Source organism: Palaemon carinicauda, chromosome 7 (assembly GCF_036898095.1).
Source record: "Palaemon carinicauda isolate YSFRI2023 chromosome 7, ASM3689809v2, whole genome shotgun sequence".
NCBI lineage: Eukaryota > Metazoa > Arthropoda > Malacostraca > Decapoda > Palaemonidae > Palaemon > Palaemon carinicauda.
Window position 1 is genome coordinate 82,172,502 of NC_090731.1, and position 24,076 is coordinate 82,196,577.

Sequence of the window (24,076 nt, forward strand, 5' to 3'; positions counted from 1 at the left end):
CTACACAGTATTCTAGAAGTTTTATTCCAGCTGTGATCAAGTTGTGGAATGATCTTCCTAATCGAGTAGTTAAATCAATAGAACTTCAAATGTTTTCATGGTGAGCAGGCTGACATAAGTCTTTTTATAGTTTATATATGACATATCTGTTTTGACGTTGTTACTGTTTTTAGAATGATTTACTGTTAATTTGTTCTCATCATTTATTCTTTTCGTTATTTCCTTTCCTCACTGGGCTATTTTTTTCCTATTGGAGCCTCTAGACTTATAGCATCTTGCTTTTCCAACTAGGGTTGTAGCTTGACTATTAATAATAATATTATATATGTATGTATATATATGTACATACATATATATGTATATATAAAATATATAAATGTATATATATGTATATATATATCTATATATCTATCTATTTATCTATCTATCCAGCTCTCTATCTATTTATCTATCTATCTATCTATCTATCTATCTATCTATCTATCTATCTATCTATCTATATATATATATATATATATATATATATATATATATATATATATATATATATATATATATATATACCGGGTGGGGCAGAACCGATTGAGCAGTTTTGAGGTGATATAAAAAAGTAATGGAGCTACATACAGAAGAGAGTTTATTATTCTCGAGGTCAGCATTGCATACAATTTAGAATCCTTATGTTCTGAAAATAATGTCAGCAAGATGGCTGCCGTTAGCTGCAACACACTGTTAGAGTCGTTCTCTGAAGTTTCCTATAGCACGTTCACACATACTGCGAGGTATGGCGTTAACCTCTTCAATAATCCGCTCCCTTAGCTGTGGTAGGGTGTGAGAGCGACTTTTGAACACCCTTTCTTTCAGGTGTCCCCAAAGAAAAAAAGTCTCAAATGCTCAAATCAGGTGACCGCGCAAGCCACCCTAAATCACCCTCAGAGACACCAGATGTCCGGGAAAGATGTGTCTCAAAACATTGAGTGAAATTCGGGCTCTGAGAACTGTAGCCCCATCTTGCTGGAACCACACGTCCCCCAATCCTTCATTTTCAACAATCTCTTCCATTCTGGGCTGCGGGAAATTTTGCAACAGCAACATAGCGTTTAGAATTCACGGTCACGGTTACTCCGTCCTCCTCAAAGAAGTATGGGTCCATCCCGCCAAATTGTGAGATGGCACACCACACCATAAGATTAGGGGAATGTAGCTATCTTTCCTGGATAACTAGGGGGTTATTTTCAGCCCAGTAATGCAAACTTTGCTTATTTACAGCCCCACAGAGGTGAAAATGTGCCTCATGACTACTGAAGAACACTGCTTCGGGAGCAATCTTTTCAAGCATGTTCTCACACAAATTCTGGCGGTTGACAAGGTCTGCTTCGCTCAATCCTTGAGCCATCATCATTTTGTAGGGATGGAAATGCATATCCATATGCAGAATCCTCCTCAAACTGCGTGAGGAGATTCCCAAAGCAATGGCATGCCTTCGTGCAGAACGTCTTAGCGACTGGATGATTACTGTTCTCATCCTCGCGACATTTTCTGGTGTTCTGATGGACCTGCGTCGGCCATGTCCTCTTCTTAGTGTGCTACCAGTTGCCTCCAACTGCCTAACCCAGGACTGAATTGTGTTCGCCTGAGGGACAGCATTGTTGCGTGGAAAATTGAACCGTCGCCGAAAAGCTCTTTGCGTTGCAATCACAGATTGATTGTTCTCAAAATATACGCGCACAGCAAAGTCACGATGGGCTCCTGTCTACACCATGTCAGCTACTGAAATGGGGATGTCTGAGAAGCAGAACAAAACCACCCGCACCCCCTCTCCTCCCCTCCCCACGGGCATTGACTCCTCAAAACTGCTCAATCGGTTCTGCCCCACGCACTAACATATGAGCCCCGACATTTGAGCGCCATAATTTGAAAATTCAATCCTCTCGTTATTTTTTTGTATTCACATTATAGACGTTTAGTACTCACTGTTACAAGCGTTTGGATATGAAGGAAGAACAATCTTAAACACGCACACACATACACACATACACACTCTGTGTATCTATTTATTATCTGTATCTATCTATCTATTTAAATATCTATCTATGTCCTTCGATAACTGTTGTTTGGTTAGCAAATAGTGTTTGTTTACTTCGTAAAATTGATTTTAAAAAAATGGCATGTTATCGGTTGTTAATTATCGTTAAAATTCCTTAAAATTTTTTGTTTACATTGTTAACTTGTTTGGTTACTATCGTTAACTTTCATTTTGTGTGCGTATCGTTTGGTTATTAGTATATCTTTAAAATTATTCCTATGTTGGATACTTTAACAAAACTTCATAAAAGAGAAATACCTTTGATTTATTTTAGTTCAAAGTACCCTCGCTATGGAGAAGGTAATACATCCAAAGGAAGAGATAATATATTGCACGAAGGCTACTGTTACACACTTGACAGAGTGCTTAAGAGTGGGAAAGAGTCATGGCCTTGTGTAGACCGGAAGTGCAAAGGAAGGATATATGTTATTGGAGATGAATGCACATCTGCCAGTGAGCACGATCATGTACCAGATCCTGCAAAGTCTGAGTCTAGATTATCAATGATGCAACTTCGTGAAAGAGTTGCAACATCGAATGATCCACCAAGGCAACTTATTCAAGAGGCACAACTTAATTTATGTCCTGAAGTAGTTGCTATTCTTCCAAAGTACCAATCCCTTCAGCGAACAGTAGAAAGACAACGGAAAGCCAAAGGATTACCTCTCTTGGCTCCAAGTTACGTAGGAGAAATAGATATAACCCAAGAACTTGTTTGCACGTATGATGGAGAAAATTTTCTTGCATATGACTCCGGTAGTGATGATCCCGATAGATATTTTATATTTGCTATTCCTCAAAATTTGAAATTGATGAAAGAAAATAAGCACTGGATGGGAGATGGAACGTTCAAAATAGCTCCTCAGCTATTCTATTAGCTATTTGTAACTCACATCATTTATAAAGGAATCGTGCTTCCAATGGTTTATATTCTCCTTTCGAGGAAGTCAGAGGAAGCATATAACCGTGCTCTGACACAACTACATTTCTTGGATACTGAGATTGTTCTAGCTTCCATATCGTGCGACTATGAAAAAGCATTTCATAAAGCTTTTCTTTCTGTCTTCAGAAATGCTGAAGTATTTGGGTGTTTCTTCCATTTATCTCAGGCCGTATGGAGAAAAATACAAGACTTAGGATTGACCAGTTTATACAGTAACAGTGAAGAAATACGAAAATGTACAAAAATGTTAGTGGCCTTGGCGTTCGTTCCCCACAATGATATTACTAATGTTTTTGAATCATTACAAGATATAATCCCCGGCAACTTAGATGATTTGGTATTTTACTTCGAAAATACTTGGATAGGAAGACCTTGTAGGAGAGGAAGAAGGAGAGATGCTATGTTTCCCCTCGTGTTTGGAGTGTTTACGAACTCGTCGTCAATGAACATCCATGTACAAATAATTCGTTAGAGAGGTGGCATCGGGCAATGCAGCAGTCAATAGGCCATATGCACCTTGCAATATACAAATTCATAGAAATTTTAAGAGTAGAACAAAATCACACCTCAACCAAATTGATCAGAATAAACTGTGGGTGGCATGAACCTGTAAAACACAAAAAATATGAATGAGTAAACAATGCTGTAATTAAAATTGTTAGTGAGTATTCTTCAAGAGAGCCATTAGATTATCTGTGTTCCATATCATATAATCTTACCCTACAAAAGTAGTTATATTCTATTTACAAATTGTTTTTATAGAAAATAAAGATTAAGATTGTTTCTTCTTCCTTTATATCCAAACGCTTGTAACAGTGAGTACTAAACGTCTATACTGTCAATACAAAAAAATAAGGAAAGGATTGAATTTTGAAATTATGGCGCTCAAATGTCGGGGCTCATATGTTAGTGCTCGCTTTTGAATTGCGCGCATTTGTCGGCGCTCAACTGTAGGCGCTCAATTGTCTTGCGCTCAAAAGTCGGTGCACCTATATAAATATATCATCTCCTCCCATGCCCATTAACGCAAAGGGCCTCAAGAGGATTCATTGTTAAGAATGATCAAAGGATAGCCAGTTCCTTTGTGATGCGCAGTGTCTATCTAACTAAGGCAAGTGACCCCTGCCAGTCCATACGAATTCTAGTAAGATCATCGGCCAGGCGTCGATGGTATAAGCCGAAGAGACAGTTTTTCCATCGCGTTACACTCAATTCATCACCCTGCTGCTAGTGACTTCTTCGAGATTTAGGGGAGCATTTCCTCCACACCCAAAGTTATCGTTACTTCACCAGGTTGCTCATTCGCTCATACAACCATTGGCAAACATGGTCTGCTAAGATATACCGCCTACCACGGTAAATATATAAATATATATATATATATATATATATATATATATATATATATATATATATATATATATATATATATATATATATATATATATATATATATATATATATATATATATATATATATATATATATATATATAAAATTGAGTGTCTGTTTTGTTTTATTTATATGTAGTGTAATAGAATCTTCTTAATAAGGAATTAATTTTAACTTGGGAGTAACTTACTCCAAAGGAAAATTATTTCACTACATGTACACTGGCCATGATTCAAACCAATCCCTTTTGGATTTAGATTTGGCAGTGGCATCGGCTTCCACATTGAACATTGCTATTAGTTCTATAGGATTTGAATACAAAATGCACAAACATAAGCTATAGTTGTGAGAAACATTAATTTCCTTATTCATGAGCTGAATAAAATTGTGCCTCTTTTTTTAACTCCTTCTACATGCCTAGATTGGAGTCATTAAAAAAAAAAAAAAAAAAAAAAAACTTATCCCGCTCGATAGGGATATGTCTCATAGCTATGGATGACTCGGGAGTATCCCGTCGTTCATTGATTGGCTCTCAAGTTCCCTTTAGCTATGCCAGAGCTCAGTGTCAGCAAGCAAATGCCTACACCTATCGTGACGTGCTTCTCTCTCTTTCTCTTAACTACGGATGACTATACATCTCTCTCTCTCTCTCTCTCTCTCTCTCTCTCTCTCTCTCTCTCTCTCTCTCTCTCTCTTAGCTACGGATGATTCATAAGTCTCCCCTTATCCATTGGCCTTCCAAGTTCGCATTAGTCATGGTACGGAGGGCTGTGTAAGAAATCTAATGGCTGCTCCGATCAAGGCGTATATCTCTGTATCTCATAGAGATTGATGACTCATGGGATTTCCCTTAGTCATTGGACACACTCTCTCTCTCTCTCTCTCTCTCTCTCTCTCTCTCTCTCTCTCTCTCTCTCTCTCTCTCTCTCTCTCTCTCTCTCTCTCTCAATTATACCAGGAAAACTAAGGACGGCACACAGGACATTAATCCACTACGCACCAGCATCGATAATGCAGCGACTATTTAATGCGCTGCCAGCTCATTTAAGAAACATATCAGGAGTAATCATTGGTGTGTTTAAGAATAAGCTCAATAAACACCTAAGATGCATCCCAGACCATCCAAGACTGGAAGATGCAAAATACACCGGAAAATGCATAAGCAACTCTCTGGCGGATATACGATGTGCCTCACACTGAGGGACCTGTGGGAACCTAAACATAGAATAAGGCAATAAGTTAAGGTAAGGGAAGGCTGGGTCATGAAATGGAAAGTGTGGACCGAAAGGAAAATCTCTGCGTTATTATTGTCAAAGATTTGAAGTTCACCAAACAGAGCATAACAGTTGAAAAGAAAGCAGAGAAACTAATAGCTTACACCAAGAGACATTATTATTATTATTATTATTATTATTATTATTATTATTATTATTATTATTATTTGCTAAGCTACAACCCTACGTCGAAAAAATAAGATGATATAAACCCAACAGCTCCAACTGGGAAAAAATAGCCTAGTGAGGAAAGAAAATAAGGAAATAAATAAGTGTATCCTCAAGCAAGGGCACTCGAACCTAAGCCAGTGGAAGACCATGGTACAAAGGCTATGCCGCTATCCAAGACTAGAGAACTATGGTTTGGTTTTAGAGTGACCTTCTCCCAGAAAAGCTGCCTACCATAGCTAAAAAGTCTCATCTACCCTTACCAAGAGGAGAGCAGCCGCTTAACCATTACAGTGCAGTAGTTAACCCCTTGAGCGAAGAATTGTTTGGTAATTTCTGTGTTGTCAGGTGTATGAGGACAAAGAATGATGTGGAAAGAATAGGCCAGACTATTCAGTGTATATGTAGTCAAAGGAAAATGAACCGTAACCAGAGAAAGGGGAAAAATGTAGCCAGTTATATGACCCACAACCTCTCTAGTGGTAGTATCTTAATGGGTGGCTGGTGCCCTGGTCAATTTACTACATATAAAATACAAAAAAACAAGACATTGTACTGCAGTTGCACTTATCATTAGTAAGACCACGTCTTGAATACGGAGTACAATTTTGGTCTCCAAGTATTCAGAACTATGTAGATAGAGTGGAAACTTTGCAAGTTATGGCCACGAAACTAGTTCCAACACTAAGGCAATTTCGATATAGACGGAGGATGGAACGTTTGAACTTACTTGATCTATAAACTCGACGACTAAGGGGGCAGCTAAACGAGACATTCAGAATTCTTAAAGGAATGACAAATGTAGACAACCTCTTCACGCTTAGCACTAATCGTTCCAGAGGTAACGGGTACAAACTGTAATTTAAGAATACAACACAACCCAATATATTAATTTCTTTACATACAAAATAGCAAATACATGGAAGAGACTTTCAGTGGATTTAGTGAACAGTAACACGGTAAACGAATTCAAGAATAAGTTAGACAAGATCGTAAATACTCAAACGTTCAAACTAACTCGCTCTACCGAAGAGCAAATGGGGTCTGCGAATAGACTAGTCTTTGAGACATCCAAAATACTGTACTTTTAACTCCATGTAACTCCTTGTAACTCTCTCTCTCTCTCTCTCTCTCTCTCTCTCTCTCTCTCTCTCTCTCTCTCTCTCTCTCTCTCTCTCTCTCTCATGGATATAGATTACTTACAAGTGTCCCCTCAGTCATTGGTCTTGTAAGCTTTTATTAGTCTGCGACGGGACTGGAGGAGATATTGACATGAAGATAGGTCCCGAACAATTAACTTGATTTAGACAATACAGGTATGTATAGGCCCTCAAGAGGTCACAGAATGGTAATGTTTACATGTGTAGGCTACATTAAAAATAATTTCGTATATCAGAATGATGATAGTGTTGAAATTAGCTTGTTACTTTACGGATTTTTGATGTGCAGTCCAGTGGTGATTGCCACGTAGAAGAAAACTTAGCAAGGCCATATTTTTTTAATGTGCATTGCTTGCTGCACATGCATTACATGGCTCCTCTAAACCAAACATACATATGAAAGGGGGTGACCAAGACGAGAGAATCTTGCATAATAAGATGCCTGTACTCCTCACAAATAGCATAGTGATCCATTCGTCCATTCTTCTTCAGGATGATGTGCAGGTGCAACGACAATGGGCTTAAGGCCTTTTGACAAAGGCCAATTCCCTCCAAGTCGCTGAATGTGCGTTTAGCAGCTGTCAAACGGTTTGGTGGCAAACGTCTGATTTGCAAACACCATTGTCTTGATATGGTAATAGATATCTTGTTTGGCACGAACCATTGGCGTCTGGTGTAGTTCTGAGCAGAAGACGTTGGGATATAAAGGGGAAATAGGTAGGCCTATCTGAACGAGCATTGATGCCCACACCCAATGTGGCGTATTATTATTATTATTATTATTATTATTATTATTATTACTTGCTAAGCTACAACTGTAATTGGAAAAGCATGGTGCTATAAGCCCAGGGGCCCCAACAGGGAAAGTAGCCCAGTGAGGAAAGGAAACAATGAAAATTTAAATATTTTAAGAACAGTAACAACATTAGAATAAATATTTCCTTTATAAACTATAAAAACTTTAACAAAACAAAAGGAAGGAAAATTAGAATAGTGTGCCCGAGTGTACCCTCAAGCAAGAGAACTCTAACCCAAGACAGTGGAAGGCCATGGTACAAAGGTTATGGCACTACCCAAGACTAGAGATCAATGGTTTGATTTTGGAGTGTCCTCGTAGAAGAGTTGCTTACCATAGCTAAAGAGTCTTTTCTACCGTTCCCGAGAGGAAAGTAGCCACTGAACAATTACAGTGCAGTAATTAAACCATTGAGTGAAGAGGAATTCTTTGGTAATCTCAGTGTTGTCAGGTGTATGAGGACAGAGGAGAATCTGTAAAGAATAGACCAGTCTAGTCGGTGTATGTGTGGGGAAGGGGAAAGTGAACCGTAACCAGAGAGAAGGATCCAATGTAGTACTGTCTGGTCAGTCAAAGAACCCCGTAACACTCTAGTGGTAGTATCTCAACGGGTGGCTGGTGGCCTGGCCAACCTACCACCTATCTCTGTCATTATCTCATGAATATTGATGACTCCCGGTAATCTTGTAATTATTGAGATAACATTAGTTATGGCAAATTTATGTGACAGCAATCACATGCCTACACCCCTCGTGGAAAGGGATTTCACGTCTCTCTCTCTCTCTCTCTCTCTCTCTCTCTGACCTATCGATACCTCATCATGAGAAATTGCTGCCAGGCAGCGAAAATGATTTTCTGTTGGACAATGTGAATTGGTAGCGATAATTTTTCTCTGCCACCCCGATTTCTTTTCTATTTTAGTAGTTTGTTTTTATCATTTATTTGAGTATCTGTACTTCTATTTTATTATAAATCCTTCAGAAGGAGGATCTTCAGTTTTCCGTATTTCCGCCCAATTATGTGCCTCACTTCCTCTTTTGTTCCTAGTTAGTAATTTTTTTATGTTGATGTTCTTATTTCTATTGATATCAAAAGTATAAAAGACGTGATCATCTTCAACGCTTGAGAATAATCTTTAGCTTTCCATCGTTCTCGTATAGAATATCTCTCAAGGGCATAATCTTGACGTATAGGTTCTTCATTTTGTATTAATTTATGTTTTGTATATCTAACTTGAATAAAAGATCTTTACACCTAACATGGTGTATTTTTCTGTGCTGAAGAATTAGTCCTTCTAGTCTTTCATTGTTTTTGGTTAAAAACCAGTTTATTATATTCTATTAGATATTTATATATGCTAGAAATATGTTTATATTGATGAAATAAGATATGTATGTGAGCCCTGTTAGGTATTTGTATCTACGGAAATTATGCAGTGTAGGCAATCTCCGGTTCCAAGAAAATTGCAGTTCATCGCAATTCAGCGTTAGGTATCGAGATTTTTAACAGTGTCACTAAAATAGAAATAGAACACTAAAAATCTGTTTATGGGGAGATTTTATTGGCTATAATCCAGGTTCGTGTATCTTTAAACCAGAGGTATAAATTTGAATGGTAGACGAAAATATAAAAACCTCAAAATTTTATATTGGATTTACAAAAAGAATCGTGACGCAAGATTTTAAAGGAGGAAGTAGAAGAGATTTGATGACTGGAGAGTGAACAGTGGAGAAATAGCAGTGTGTCAACCCCTGCTGAATGTATTCCAGTGGTGTCACCATTCAACACTAAACTGACCACTCAATCCAATACCAGGCTAGAAACTTCCTCGAAGTTTAAAAAGTCAACCCGAAATAAAACATTATTCAGTCCACTCACACAACTGAGCTTCGAGGTATCCCCTTGATCTAAAGGCTCTGTCGCACTGTAGCGTGTAGCATCATCGTACGCCAGCGTATGCCTAGAAAATTTCATATGCTGGCATACGCTGATATAAGACAAAGGTAAGTTAGCATAAGTTGGCATAAGTCTGTATACGGTGAGATACGCTGACGGCTGAAAAAATTTGTGCATGCCAAAAAAATTTAAGCGTGTATATATATATATATATATATATATATATATATATATATATATATATATATATATATACACATGTATAATATATATATATATGTATATATATACATATATATATATATATATATATATATATATATATATATATATATATATATATATATATACATATATATTATATATATATATGTATATATATGCATATATATATATATATATATATATATATATATATATATATATATATATATATATATATATATGTAAATATCACCCACGAATGGCATTTAATACCGAATTCTATCTTGGGAATATATATCCACTTGGAATTCATTTTATGGTAACAGCTTCTGGCCGGGTGGGGATTCGAACCACCACCTGTACGGCTGGAAACCATGCTGGCAGGGACCCTACCGACCGAGCTATCAAGAGAGACTAAAAGTTTATGACAAGTCCCCCTACATATTCCTGTCGAATTCAGGAATCTGTTCATAGACTTGAAATAAACCCATCTCCACCATGATAGCTGAATCGTGAGTTTGCAACACGTGGTTATTTTAATGAACATATATCACAAGCACACGTGATTTTAATTAATGTAAATATCACCCACGGTCGGTAGGGTCCCTGCCAGCATGGTTTCCAGCCGTACAGGTGGTGGTTCGAATCCCCACCCGGCCAGAAGCTGTTACCATAAAATGAATTCCAAGTGGATATATATTCCCAAGATAGAATTCGGTATTAAATGCCATTCGTGGGTGATATTTACATTAATTAAAATCACGTGTGCTTGTGATATATGTTCATTAAAATAACCACGTGTTGCAAACTCACGATTCAGCTATCATGGTGGAGATGGGTTTATTTCAAGTCTATGAACAGATTCCTGAATTCGACAGGAATATGTAGGGGGACTTGTCATAAACTTTTAGTCTCTCTTGATAGCTCGGTCGGTAGGGTCCCTGCCAGCATGGTTTCCAGCCGTACAGGTGGTGGTTCGAATCCCCACCCGGCCAGAAGCTGTTACCATAAAATGAATTCCAAGTGGATATATATTCCCAAGATAGAATTCGGTATTAAATGCCATTCGTGGGTGATATTTACATTAATTAAAATCACGTGTGCTTGTGATATATATATATATATATATATATATATATATATATATATATATATATATATATATATATATATATATATATATGTGTGTGTGTGTGTGTGTGTGTGTGTGTGTGTGTGTGTGTGTATTTGCATCATTGGACTTTTTATCTTTCGAAGTTTTGGCCACAGAAGGTGCTGTCCAAGACCAACACAGACATAGTAGACTTGGTGCATGCCTTAGTGTTTGCAATAGATCTTTCCAGATGAGATAGTCGCATCTCCTTTCCCGCTTGGGTTGTAACTAGCGACAATTAACTAGCTACCTGCTACACAATTTACTTCATAGGTCAACGTGTCTATAAGTATACCGGTCTCCAAGAAACTGAAATTAGCCGAGGAACAGAGTCAAGGTTTATAATACACCTTGAGCACAGTAACGTCTGGGCCACAATTTTATATAAAGTTGATATGAACTGCCAACATCCGTAACTTGTTTGCTATATCCGAGGTCCTTGGCTATATTACTGATCGACGAATCAGCGAACTTAAGCAACAGTGGATCTGATTAGTACATGGATGGGTGACCAGCAAGATGAGACAACTGCTGTAGGGACAACCCCGTGACCATCCGTGAGTCGGCTCCTAGGGATAGTAACATCACTTCATAAATTCTTTCTGAAAATGGATGGCTAATACCCCTAAAGGGGGAAAAGGGCGTTTGGTTGGAAGCGACCTCCCTTTCATTTGAAGAGGTTAGGGTTCGATCCCAGTATGAGATTGAAATTTATTTCTATTTGAGCATAATATTGTGTTGATTTTCATCTATATATATATTTGTTCCAACACAATATACTCAGCGAGAACCACTTTCTCTAGGAGGAGGGTCCTTGACCTCTCAATCTCGACCAAGATTTTCCCGCGCTACCCCCCTATCTCGCTCCATATAGTTTCTACCCCCGCCGCCAGGATAAGCCCTGCGGCCCGGATTAAGGCAGGTCACTGCTTTCCCGGGTCAGGATGCCCATTAAGTTCTTGGTCGTGAGATGTAAAACATCTCACCCTCTCGCTTAAACTCTCGATCCTTTGGCGCGTTGTGATCCCACGTGTTTCCAGTGTGGGGACTTGTGTTTTTTCTGCGATAGTGCGTTTTCGCAAAGTGTTCTCAGTACGTTCCCCTTGCGTATATCCAGTGTTCCTGTAACTCGTTAGTGTTGGCTCTTCGTGTGCGTACGATGGAGCATGTGCGTCGTTGCCCTGGTCCTAGAGCAGGAAAGTCGTGTGGGGCTTTCCTCTCTAAGTCAGAAGTGGACCCTCATTCCCTTTGTTCCACGTGCAGGGGTAAAGTTTGTTCCTCCTCGGACACGTGTCCCGAGTGCGTGAGTTGGGACGGCATTCAGTGGGTACGGTATAGTACCAAGAAAAAGAAGTCGTCGAAGCGTTCCCCCAAGAAAGTGAGTGGCGTGTCCTCTTTACAGTCGGTCAGTGATCGGTCCGACGAAGCCTCGGCCTCTCCGTCTCCTTCGCAGAGGAGTGGGCAACAAGCCCCCAGTGTTATTGTTAGCCATAGTGTTCTCCCCGGTGAACCTAGTGTGAGGGAGGAACCAAGGGCTGGCCCCCCTGGAGAGAACGGAAGGGCCGCCAGTGCTTTGGGGGAATCGGGCCACGTGGCAGGGGATCACGCTTCCTCAGAAGACCCAGTGTGGGGCAGTGTGGCGATTTCAGACTCCCCCCCGCCCTCGTAGGCCGGTGCGTCGGGTTCTCCCCCTCCAGAGGACAACCACGCTAGAGTTCGCCGCCCGAGTAGCGATGCCTTCGGGTGGAAATTGCCGAAGACTCCGGGGAGGTCACCGCTAAGGATGGACGTGTCCCTGGGTCCCTGGCCTGCTAGCAGGGACAGAGTAGACTCGGTGCCCTCGATCTCTACAGCAGTTCCCGAGGACTTCCTCCAGCATCCTGTCTCGGACGATCGATGGCGAAGAGCCTCCCCCGCGCATCACTCGAGCAGTCGTTATGCGAGGAACGTGGCGCCCTCGGACTCTTCGGAAGCTGATTCATCCTCCGGAGGAGAACGCAGGGAGAAACGGCACCGGATGAGAGAGCGGACCGATAGTGATCGTTCCCGCTCCAGGTCGAGGTCGGGGCACAACAGGAAGCGCCCACGCTCTCACTCCCGTAAGTACAAGAGGGAGGTCTCTCCCGGCGGCGAATGGGTCTACGTCCCCTCAGGAGAGTCCAGAAAGCACCGCTCTCCAGACTCTCGGTCCAGTGAACGAGCCTCTAGGTTGTCACTGCCTACACACAGCCTAGAACCGCTCGACCTGCCACGCAGGAAGGACCTCGCTCTTAGGCACAAGTCCTCGAGGCCTTCGGTTCACCCCGCCCAGCGGGGGGAAGCGCGCTTCCGAGAAGGCAGCCCGACCGAACCAGCCCGGCTGGGGCGGTCGTCGAGCAGGAAGGACCGGTTTCCGGGGTCGGGTCATCCCACCGGGACCGTGTCCTCCTCTTCCAGAGCCTTGGGGCAGTCGAAAGTCCTCCCGGAGTCGGTGGCCCCCGCCCTACGGCGAGACCCACCCGCGTACGGGGCGCCCTACGGTTACGGGCCGTCCGCCCTGGAACCGAGAGGAGAACGCCCGGTCTACCGCCCAAGCACGGCGCCCCTACGCCAAGCCGAGGCCTCGGCCGACGGAGGCGAGGCTTCCCCGTCGGAGGACTCCGCCTACAGAAGGGTGGTAGGTCTTGTCAGAAGGCTCCATGGAATTCCGGAACCCTCGGCGCCTAAGGGGAATGCCTGGAGGTCGAGCCTCTTGAGATATACTCACCGTGACGTCCTTCCGAAGTCCTCCCTGGCCCTGCCTCTCGCCCCAGACCTAGTACTGGGACAAGAATACATCGACAACTTGGTGGCCAGCAGTGCGGAGGCCCCCAAGTCCCAGAGTGCCTCCAAACTCCTCCAGGGTCTCAAACTACAGGGCAAAGTTTATATCCCGGAAGGACGGCGCCCAGGTCCCTGTAGGGTGGACCCAGCCTTGGACATCCTGGGACAGGGCGGCTCGGACGAAAGGGCCTATTCAGCCCCTGTTTCCTTCTCACCCTCTGAAGCCGGCATGATGGAGGAGATGTCAAGAGATATGGTTAACGTCTCCTCATGGCTGGACTGGTGGGCCTCCACGTTGGTTAACGTACAGGCCTCCACAGACCCCGACGATCCTGAGCAACAAGGTCTCCTGTCGGACCTTCTCACCTCCGGGGGGAAAGCCCTCAAGTTTATGGCTTATCAGGCACTCTCCTTGACGGCCAACTGGGTCCTTCGAAAGCGGGACACAGTGCTTTCCAAGTTGACAAGAAAAATCCCGGACAGAGAGGCTCGAATGGTTCGTAGCCTACCCCTAGGAGGCGAGTCGCTGTTTCCGTTGAAGGAACTAGAAGTGCTGATGGAGAAGGTGTCCAAAAGGAGAGAGGCCAACGTCCCCAAACAAACATCCTCCAGGAGGCCGCCTTACAGGAGGTCAGTCTCAGATAGTGCCGTGACCCCTCAGGCTAACCCCAGCTCTTCGAGGAGGGACGCCCCCGCCTCCTCCTGGACATCAACTCCACAGCCCTCCCGCAGGGGAGCTCCAGCTTCTGCCAGCTCCTTCAGGTCAGGATACTCCGCCTCGAAGAGAGGCAGATCAGGCCGCCCCTCTAGGAGAAGGTAGAGGGAGAGGCCCCCTACTCCCGCCCAGGCCTCGGGTTGTGGGATTCATCAGACCATATTGGCAAGCATGGAAAACGCATGGGGCGGATGCTTGAACGGTGTCCGTCCTGAAAGAAGGCTACAGGATCCCCTTCATAGTGGATCCACCCCCTCTTATTCCAGCCACCCAGACAGAATGGTTGGCTCCCAGGGACCCGTTGAAAAGGGCTACCCTGCAAAAAGAAGTTTCCTCCATGTTGGAGAAGGGAGCCATGGAAGAAGTCCTTCTCCCAGGGCCAGGCTTCTACAGCCGCCTGTTCCTGGTGGAGAAAGCAACGGGGGGGGGGGGGGGGGTGGAGACCGGTGATAGACCTGTCGGCCCTCAACAAGTTCGTCAAGAAGACGAACTTCAAGATGGACACCCCAAAATCCGTCCTGATGTCCTTGAGGGAGAAAGATTTTATGATGACGGTCGACCTCAAGGACGCGTACTTCCAGATTCCGGTCCACCCGTCGAGTCGGAAGTTCCTCCGGGTAAAATGGGGCTCCCAGATCCTGCAGTTCAGGACCCTCTGCTTCGGCCTGTCGACGGCCCCTCAAGTGTTCACGAGGGTCTTCGCGACGGTCTCAGTATGGGCTCACGAACGAGGTATCCGCCTCATCCGATACCTGGACGACTGGTTTCTCCTTTCCAGCTCAAAGGCCCTCTTGGAAGAGCAAGGGAAGGACCTCCTCCAGTTCTGCAGGAGTCTGGGAATCATTATCAACCTGGAGAAATCGAACCTAACTCCATCCAACAGAATGGGGTACTTGGGGATGACGTTGGACACCGTGCAGGGGAAGGCCTTCCCCTCGGAAGACAGGATACAGAACCTCATCAAGATCATTCAGCCGTTCCTGTCGGAGCTTCCCAGGAAGGCGAAAGACTGGCAGAGGCTGATAGGTCACCTGGTCTCATTAGAGAAACTGGTTCCCCAAGGGAAGATACGGCTCAGACCCGTACAATGGAACCTCAAGGCTCTATGGTCCCAGACAGGCTCTCAGAAAACATTGATTCCGGTCCTTCCGGACACGAGAGCAGCCTTAAAATGGTGGCTATGCCAGTCGAACTCCCTCAAGGGGATGCCCCTCGGGTCCTGTCCCCCCGAGTTTCTCCTGTTCACAGACGCCTCCAGCCTAGGGTGGGGAGCCCACCTGCGGGAGGAAACAGCAAGCGGGACCTGGTCGGAGACCGAAAAGCAACTCCACATCAACGTCCTGGAGCTAAAAGCAGTACAAAAGGCATGTCTGCACTTTGCAAGTCAGTTGAAGGGAAACACCGTGGCCCTAATGTGCGACAACGCCACGGTGGTAGCCTACATCAAGAAACAAGGTGGCATGAAGTCGAAGGAACTGTGCGACCTCACCGTAAACATCCTGCATTGGGCGGAGGACGAGCACCAGGTGATACTTCTAGCAAGGTTCATCCCCGGGAAAAGGAACGTGCTAGCCGACGGCCTCAGCAGGATAGGTCAGATAGTAGGGACGGAATGGTCCCTACACCCAGAAGTGGCCAGACTCATCCTTCAACGCTGGGGCTCCCCGGTGATGGACCTCTTCGCAACGAAGCTCAACGCCAAGTTACCGGTTTATTGCTCCCCGGTACCAGACGAAGGAGCAGCCCTAGAAGACGCCTTCCAGCACAAGTGGGACAACCTGGACGTATATGCCTTTCCCCCCTTCACGCTGCTAAGGCAGGTGCTCAACAGAGTAAGAACCTCCCAAAAACTAAAGATGACTTTGGTAGCGCCCTGGTGGCCGGAGAGAGAGTGGTTCGCGGATCTAAAAGACCTGGCAAGCCATCCGCCGTGGCCTCTGCCCCCCAGGTCAGATCTACTGAGTCAACCTCACTTCCTCAAGTTCCACGACAACCCTCTCTCTCTTCGCCTTCACGCCTGGAGACTATCGAGCGGCTTCTGAAGAAGGAGGGGTACTCCTCCTCCATAGCTAAGAGGATGTCCCTATACCTAAGAAAATCCTCTACCGTGGTCTACCAGGCGAAGTGGGCCGCCTTTACGAAGTGGTGCGCGGAAAAACACATAAGACCTCTTAAAGCCTCGGTCCCTGACATAGCTGACTTTCTCGTGTACCTTAGGGATAAAATAGGGATGTCAATCCCAGCTATTAAAGGAGTACGAGCAGCCTTAGGCCAAGTCTTTCTCCTGAAAGGCATCGACCTGGGGACCTCGAGACACATAGGGATGCTGATTAGAAGTTTCGAGCAAGCCTGTCCTCCTCAAGCCAGGAGAGTGCCCAGATGGGACCTGGCGAAGGTCCTGAAAATGCTGTGTCGTCCTCCCTTTGAACCCCTCAAAGATATCGGGGACAAAGATCTCACCCTCAAGACTGTCTTCTTGCTAGCCTTGGCTTCAGCTAAGAGAGTAGGTGAGATCCACGGTCTCTCCTACGACGTGGCACACTCCAAAGGGTGGAGGGAGGTATCCTTCAAGTTCGTACCCTCCTTTGTAGCAAAGACTCAGAATCCAGCAGTCTGGGACCCGAGGTTTGAAGGCTTCTCAATTCCGGCCATCCCCAAGACAGGCAATACGGAAGACCTGAAGTTATGCCCAGTCAGGACGCTCAGGAAGTACCTGGAAAGGACGGCTCATCTCTGCCCAGGTGCCAAGAACCTCTTCGTCTCTTCAGGTGTTAATAAGAAGCAAGTGTCCAAGAACACTATTTCCTTCTGGCTGAGACAAGTCATCACTAGGACTTATGAAGAGGACAAGGTGGCAGTACCAGGCACTCCCCGCCCCCATGACATCAGAGGCCTGAGCACTTCCTTGGCCTTTGAGAGAAACATGGCAGTGGGGCAGATCCTACAGGCCGGCACTTGGTCACACCAGTCGACCTTCACGGCCCACTATCTCAAAGACTACTCAAGAAAGTCTTTGGATGGATTCTCCATTGGGACAGTCATCGCCGCCCTCCAAGCTGTGTAGCGGCAGGCTAGAAGACGTCCCCAACAGTGAATAGACTCGTCCCTACTTCTTCAGGAGAAGACTCAGTAGAGAAGATGTGAAGAGGTAAGTCTTAAAATATAAGCGTAAGGTTTCCGCTGTTACCCCCTATCCGCTCTCTGTACCCCCGCATTCCGTAGCCCTCCAGGCACTATGTGCCAGACCAAGTGGCAGAATGGCTCTCCCGCCTCCTAAGGTGTAAGTCTCCTAGAGAAAGTGGTTCTCGCTGAGTATATTGTGTTGGAACAAATCAAAAATTTTAAACAATTTTTATTTTTCCTAACATACTCACCGAGAACCACTTTCGGGTAATGGCCCTCCCGTCCGTCCCCGAGTGCCATTCTTCCATTGCCGGGTTGGGCTAAACGGTGAACTTAATGAGCATCCTGACCCGGGAAAGCAGTGACCTGCCTTAATCCGGGCCGCAGGGCTTATCCTGGTGGCGGGGGTAGAAACTATATGGAGCGAGATAGTGGGGTAGCGCGGGAAAATCTTGGTCGAGATTGAGAGGTCAAGGACCCTCCTCCTAGAGAAAGTGGTTCTCGGTGAGTATGTTAGGAAAAATAAAAATTGTTTAAAATTTTTGATATATATATATATATATATATATATATATATATATATACAAAAATATGCTGTATATATATATATATATATATATATATATATATATATATATATATATATATATATATATATATATATATATATATATATATATATATATATATATATACACACATATATATATACACACATATATATATATATATATATATATATATATATATATATATATATATATATATATATATATATATATATATGTATATATGTATACATATATATATATATATATATATATATATATATATATATATATATATATATATATATATATATATATATATATATATATCTGACCTTTGCTTTGGTTAAAGTTTGCTTTAGAAACTTGAGGATTCTCGATCGCCATGTCCAATGAAATCTGTAGTGTATTATCTCTACCCTTATATGACCTTTATTTAGAATTTTGAATTTTTTCTTGAATATCTATCAATGACCTTCACAAAGCGAACAACATCATTTTATCCAGATGATGATTATCATATTATTTATAATAAGAACATAATTAGATTACAGTTTTTATTAATATTAGTATTATTATTGCTGCATTTTCTTAATGAATTGCCGTGTGAAGCTATGTTATGAAAGGTGTTCTCACTGAACATGGCAGGCACTCCAAAAATATGCAGGTTAATGCTTTCCTGTTCAATTTTGTAAGCACGGACTGCATGTTAATGCTGACATTTTCAGGAGGATATTTCCAGTTAACCCGGTGTTCGCCACGGAACTGACCTGCTCTTGGCGTTTTTGCGCATGCAAACAACTAAATTAAGCGTAACAAACAACATATTGATGGGTACAGTAGCAGCGAACATACTAATAGCAACGAAGTAAATTGTTCGTTTATGAACTAAGATTTTTAATTACTTGTCGCATGTTTCAAAACGAACGTTTATTTATCATTTATTATGACAATAGGTCACCATACAAAAGCCGCACCGAAGAAGTCTCTTAGCAGAATTAGCTAAGTTTTGTGACGGGCCGAGAGGGGAGTTGTGAACTCAAAGGCAGATTGAAAACGACTGAGTTATATATTAAGGAACACTCTTCTTTATATACAAAACCTCAAGGCAACAGGACATAACATGTTCGAGAGACAGACAATGTTCAGAGCAAAACAGCAGACATGAATTTTCTTGTTCGTTTGAGTGCGAGGGAAGAGCGAAGATACAAGCATATTATATACAAAAGGAATTATGTACAATTGTGTGACACATGGTTGGTACATGGCTCCCCCTCTAAAAATGACATACTGAACATGTTAAATAGGTGCCCTGAATCTGGAGAGGTAGTAGTAAAAACTGTGCCGATTAGCGACTGTGAGTGGCTGTAGAAGTCGTTGGTTTGGGTGCGAGCGAGTGGTGGATGATGGGTGGCTGTTGCCGCTCCGGCTCGTCACGGGGTAGGCGAGTGTGTCCTACGGCATTCATAGGCGTGTGTGTCCTATGGCATTCATAGGCGTGTGTGTCCTACGGCATTCATAGGCGAGTGTGTCCTACGGCATTCATAGGCGTGTCCTACGGCATTCATAGGCGTGTCCTACGGCATTCATAGGCCTACGGCGTTCATAGGCGTGTATGTCCTACGGCATTCATAGGCGTGTATGTCCTACACCATTCACGTCAGCTTCGGTTGAAGTTGAATAGGTGTCCTCTTCGTCACGAGTGGAGGCGTTGATGGAGGTTTTGATGATCATGAAGTTGCTGTCCATAAGGGCACGAAGTAGGTTCACCTCACGAGGAGAGCCATCTGCGGCAGGTTGCAGGCGAGTGATACTGGTCATTTTCCCGAGGGTGAGCGAAGCCCTTTGGTCCCCCAACGGTTGTTGAGAGCTGAAAAGGCGTTGCTATACGGGCGGCTGGCGACGGCGAGTACTGCTGCAGAAGGTATGCGTTGACGGCGTCATAGTAACGGTGAGAGGTGGAGGGGGGATAGGGAGGCGGGACCGCGGGAGGAGCGAGTCACTCCGGGGTCACCAATGTGACGGAGCCGAGAGAATGGTTGTGAGATCAAAGGCAGATTGGAAACGACTGAGTTATATATTAAGGAACACTCTTCTTTATATACAAAACCTCAAGGCAACAGGTCATAACATGTTCGAGAGACAGACAATGTTCAGAGCAAAACAGCAGAAATGAATTTTCTTGTTCGTTTGAGTGCGAGGGAAGAGCGAAGATACAAGCATATTATATACAAAAGGAATTATGTACAATTGTGTGACACATGGTTGGTACAGTTTCATTCCAATAAACTAAGCTTTGTACGTACGTGCTTTTGTACAATCGTCAGTATACATAATTATATCTGATCCTGCTAATGACGTTAGCTCATCCTACAAATAAAGTTTGTTTGCTTGTTTTTATAGCGTCACGTCACACAGAACAGCCAGGAGCAAACCCACTCTTTCGTCCACGTACTGCATGTGTGGCTCCCTTGAAATTTAATGATTGCACTTTTGGTTTGTTCTCGGTTGTACGATGCTTTCATTCTCCCAGAGAGAAGGATCCAATAAAGTGCTGTCTGGCCAGTCAAAGGACCCAAGAACTCTCTTGCGGTAGTATCTCAAGTGTTCCAACACATGAAAGTCATATCCAAATAAATTCAGGAAAGTAGGCTTAAAGAAAACAGTTTAGTTTAGCAACAGTATTATGCACATCAACAGATCTCCAGGGGAGAAAGAGGGCCCCGGTTAAATTCGACGGCAGTATCAAATCGAAAATATTTTTTCTTTATGATATGGAGTTCCGTACCTTAATGTATCTCGACCATCACATAAATCAGTGTATTTAAAGAGCTTGTTGTATATCTTAACAGATAAATCAAGAGGTAAAGCCATTGGCCATTTCAGCGACACTTGATACAGGGGTCAATTCTAACTCTGTCTGGCATCTTGTAATCAATTATGAAATTGGGTCTGCTATCAATGGGAAGGTTTCAATGAGGGAATCTCTCACAATCAAAACATAGTCAATGCAAAATCCATCTCTCTCTCTCTCTCTCTCTCTCTCTCTCTCTCTCTCTCTCTCTCTCTCTCTCTCTCTCTCTCTCTCTCTCTCTCTCTCCTTTTATCTGGTTTGTTGCTTTTATTTAATGATGCTTGACTATGAGAATGGAATTGGTTATTTTGATCAAAACAAATATATCATAAAATAGTTTTATTATTCCTCTTGTGTATTTTTGTTGTAGTTAATGTCGTCCTGGTATAATTTTTTTTTCAAATCCTCTCTCTCTCTCTCTCTCTCTCTCTCTCTCTCTCTCTCTCTCTCTCTCTCTCTCTCTCTCTCTCTCTCTCTCTTTTCTGAAACCTGGCTTACAATGTATGTTTATCCAAAAATTTCTCACTTCCGTATGTTTCTGTCATTTGCATAAAAAAAGTAAAAAATTCCAAAATTCCATTATAGAAATGGGGAACTAGATTGAAGAGTGAAAGGCAGAGCCTAAATAACAGACTCATGGATCTTATATATTGATATTTGTAGGTAGTAGGTTGGCCAGGGCACCAGCCACCCGTTGAGATACTACCGCTGAGAGTTATGGGGTCCTTTGACTGGCCAGACAGTACTACATTGGACATTCCAAAATCAAACCATTGTTCTCTAGTCTTGGGTAGGGCTATAACCTCTGTACCTTGGTCTTCCACTGTCTTGGGTTAGAGTTTTCTTGCTTGAGGGTACACTCGGGCACACTATTCTATCGATTTCTTTTCCTCTTGTTTTATTAGTTGTTATAGTTTATATAGGAAATATTTATTTTGATGCTGTTACTTTTCTTAAAATATTTTATTTTTCCTTGTTTCCTTTCCTCACTGGGCTATTTTCCCTGTTGGAGCCGCTGGGCTTATAGCATACTGCTTTTCCAACTAAGGCTGTAGCTTAGCAAGTAATAATAATAATAATGATAATAACAATAATATGTCTGTCGATTTTTCAACTATTGCGTTTCCTCTTCTTTACGTAACAGAGATTAAGTTATTTGCTCTTGCATCAAGCCTTCATTTTTCTCGCCATTTGAATTCTTTCAGTTGGATGTATTGGAACACATTAAGAAAGATGCGCATTCAGGTTAACAAAGGAATTACGGAACACTATCACTTAATGTTAAGGAGCATTGATTTTCCATTATTATGAAACAAAATATGGAGGAGCAATAGTTGTCAGCCGTGTCTTCTATCAACACCTGTTTTATAGGAATAACGGATAAGGACTCATTACACTATCATGTACACTATCAGCCATTTCATTAACGCAACTCAATACAACCATACAGAGGTTCACAAGCAATATAAACTTACTTTGGTAGATAATAAAGGTCGAATTGACGAAAAATTAAGTTAGAGGAAATTCGAGCAAGGTGCCATCATAGCCCATGTTTAGTTTGTGTGATCACTGAATATTTTTCTTTTAGTTAGTAAGAGAAAAGGAGTTTTAAACCCCCTTTTGTTTTTTGTGTTTCTTACGAGGTGTTTATTTTCTGGTTCCAACTTATTTCATTGTAATGATTTTAACAGTGATGTTGCAAAGTAGCTTTTATTAAAAGTTTTATTATAAATTTAAGGAGTAAGAAAATGCATTGAGTTGATTATTTCAGATAATTAAAGCTGCATCCTCTCATTCTTATATTTCAGAAAATGCTGAAATAACAGGAGAATCTCCGAAATTCGATAGACTGTCGCCAGGATGACCTCCATTTGCAGTCAAATAAGGCGGAAGGTTTGGTCTCTATGGTTGGTTCTTGCTTTGTTTCTTTCCACCTTTGTGGTGGGAGGATCTAACCAAGATGCCTCTCACGGGTCGATTGACACTTCTCGCTTGCCTTGGGAGTCTCGTAACACCCACAGAGGCACCCACCACCCAAATCACAACCCCCATCACCGTGACATCGTAGATCGCACAACGGCCAGAAGCTCTTGGTACGAAGTTAGTGGCCTTCGAGGTGCCAGTGGTAGACGACAAGATGTCACCTCTTCCCAGCATCCGTCCACCCAAAACCCATTTGATTATTCCCACCAGAGGTCTTCTTATCACCAGCCGCTAGAGCACGAGCACCCACCAGCTCCTCCTGTCCCTCCCCCTCCGTATCAACCTTCCTCACACAGGAGCCCAAGCGGAGCAAGACCTGGTGGCCGGTCCTCGGGAACTTACGCCAGTGATCATTCCAGACCGGAAAGTATTGGCGCTCAGTTTCCGTCATCATCTTCTTCATCTTCCTCTTCATCATTCCAAAGTCGATCTAGCACAGGCCAGAGATGGCGACCTTACAGCCAAGGGCATCCTGTGCACAGTTCGTGGGGTGACATCCATATGGCTCATCGTCCAACCACCCCCAGGAGGGATAAGAGACCGAATATTGTCTTAATCATATCGGATGATCAGGATGTTGAATTAGGTGAGTCTTCTTCAGATCTTGGGTGTGTATATTATTAATAAGGTAGCATTATTATTTCAAGCCATAGAGTTCATTATTGGTATGTATTTTTTTCATTCTTAATCAGTTTTGTTAGGTTTAATTAGATCTCGCTCCTCAAGCTTTGAATAATGTTTTTGTAAGCGTTCTTTGCTTTCATTTAAGATATTTTCATTCTCCTTGTCACTTCGCACGGTTATTCACTATTTTTTTTCTTAATTTCTTTAGCATTCTCTTACTTCAGCTCTGAAAGTATGACCTTTAGCACATATTCCCTTATCCATAATTGCTCACTATTATACTTTGATGCTCGCTGGCAATTCCTTCTACTCACATTTGCATGATATTTTGCCTCCCGTTCTTGAATATTTTGTT

The 24,076-nt window shown here is 42.9% G+C and overlaps 1 protein-coding gene across 1 annotated transcript in view; it reads left to right on the top strand.

The window, feature by feature from the left end:
• The window catches only part of Sulf1 (Extracellular sulfatase Sulf1), an 893,213-nt gene that overhangs the window by 385,449 nt on the left and 483,688 nt on the right, over positions 1–24,076 (top strand). The window contains exon 3 of the mRNA XM_068376733.1: positions 22,923–23,683. Coding sequence (XP_068232834.1) covers positions 22,975–23,683 — 709 coding nt within the window. The 5' untranslated portion in view covers positions 22,923–22,974. The remainder of the gene's footprint in view (positions 1–22,922; positions 23,684–24,076) is intronic.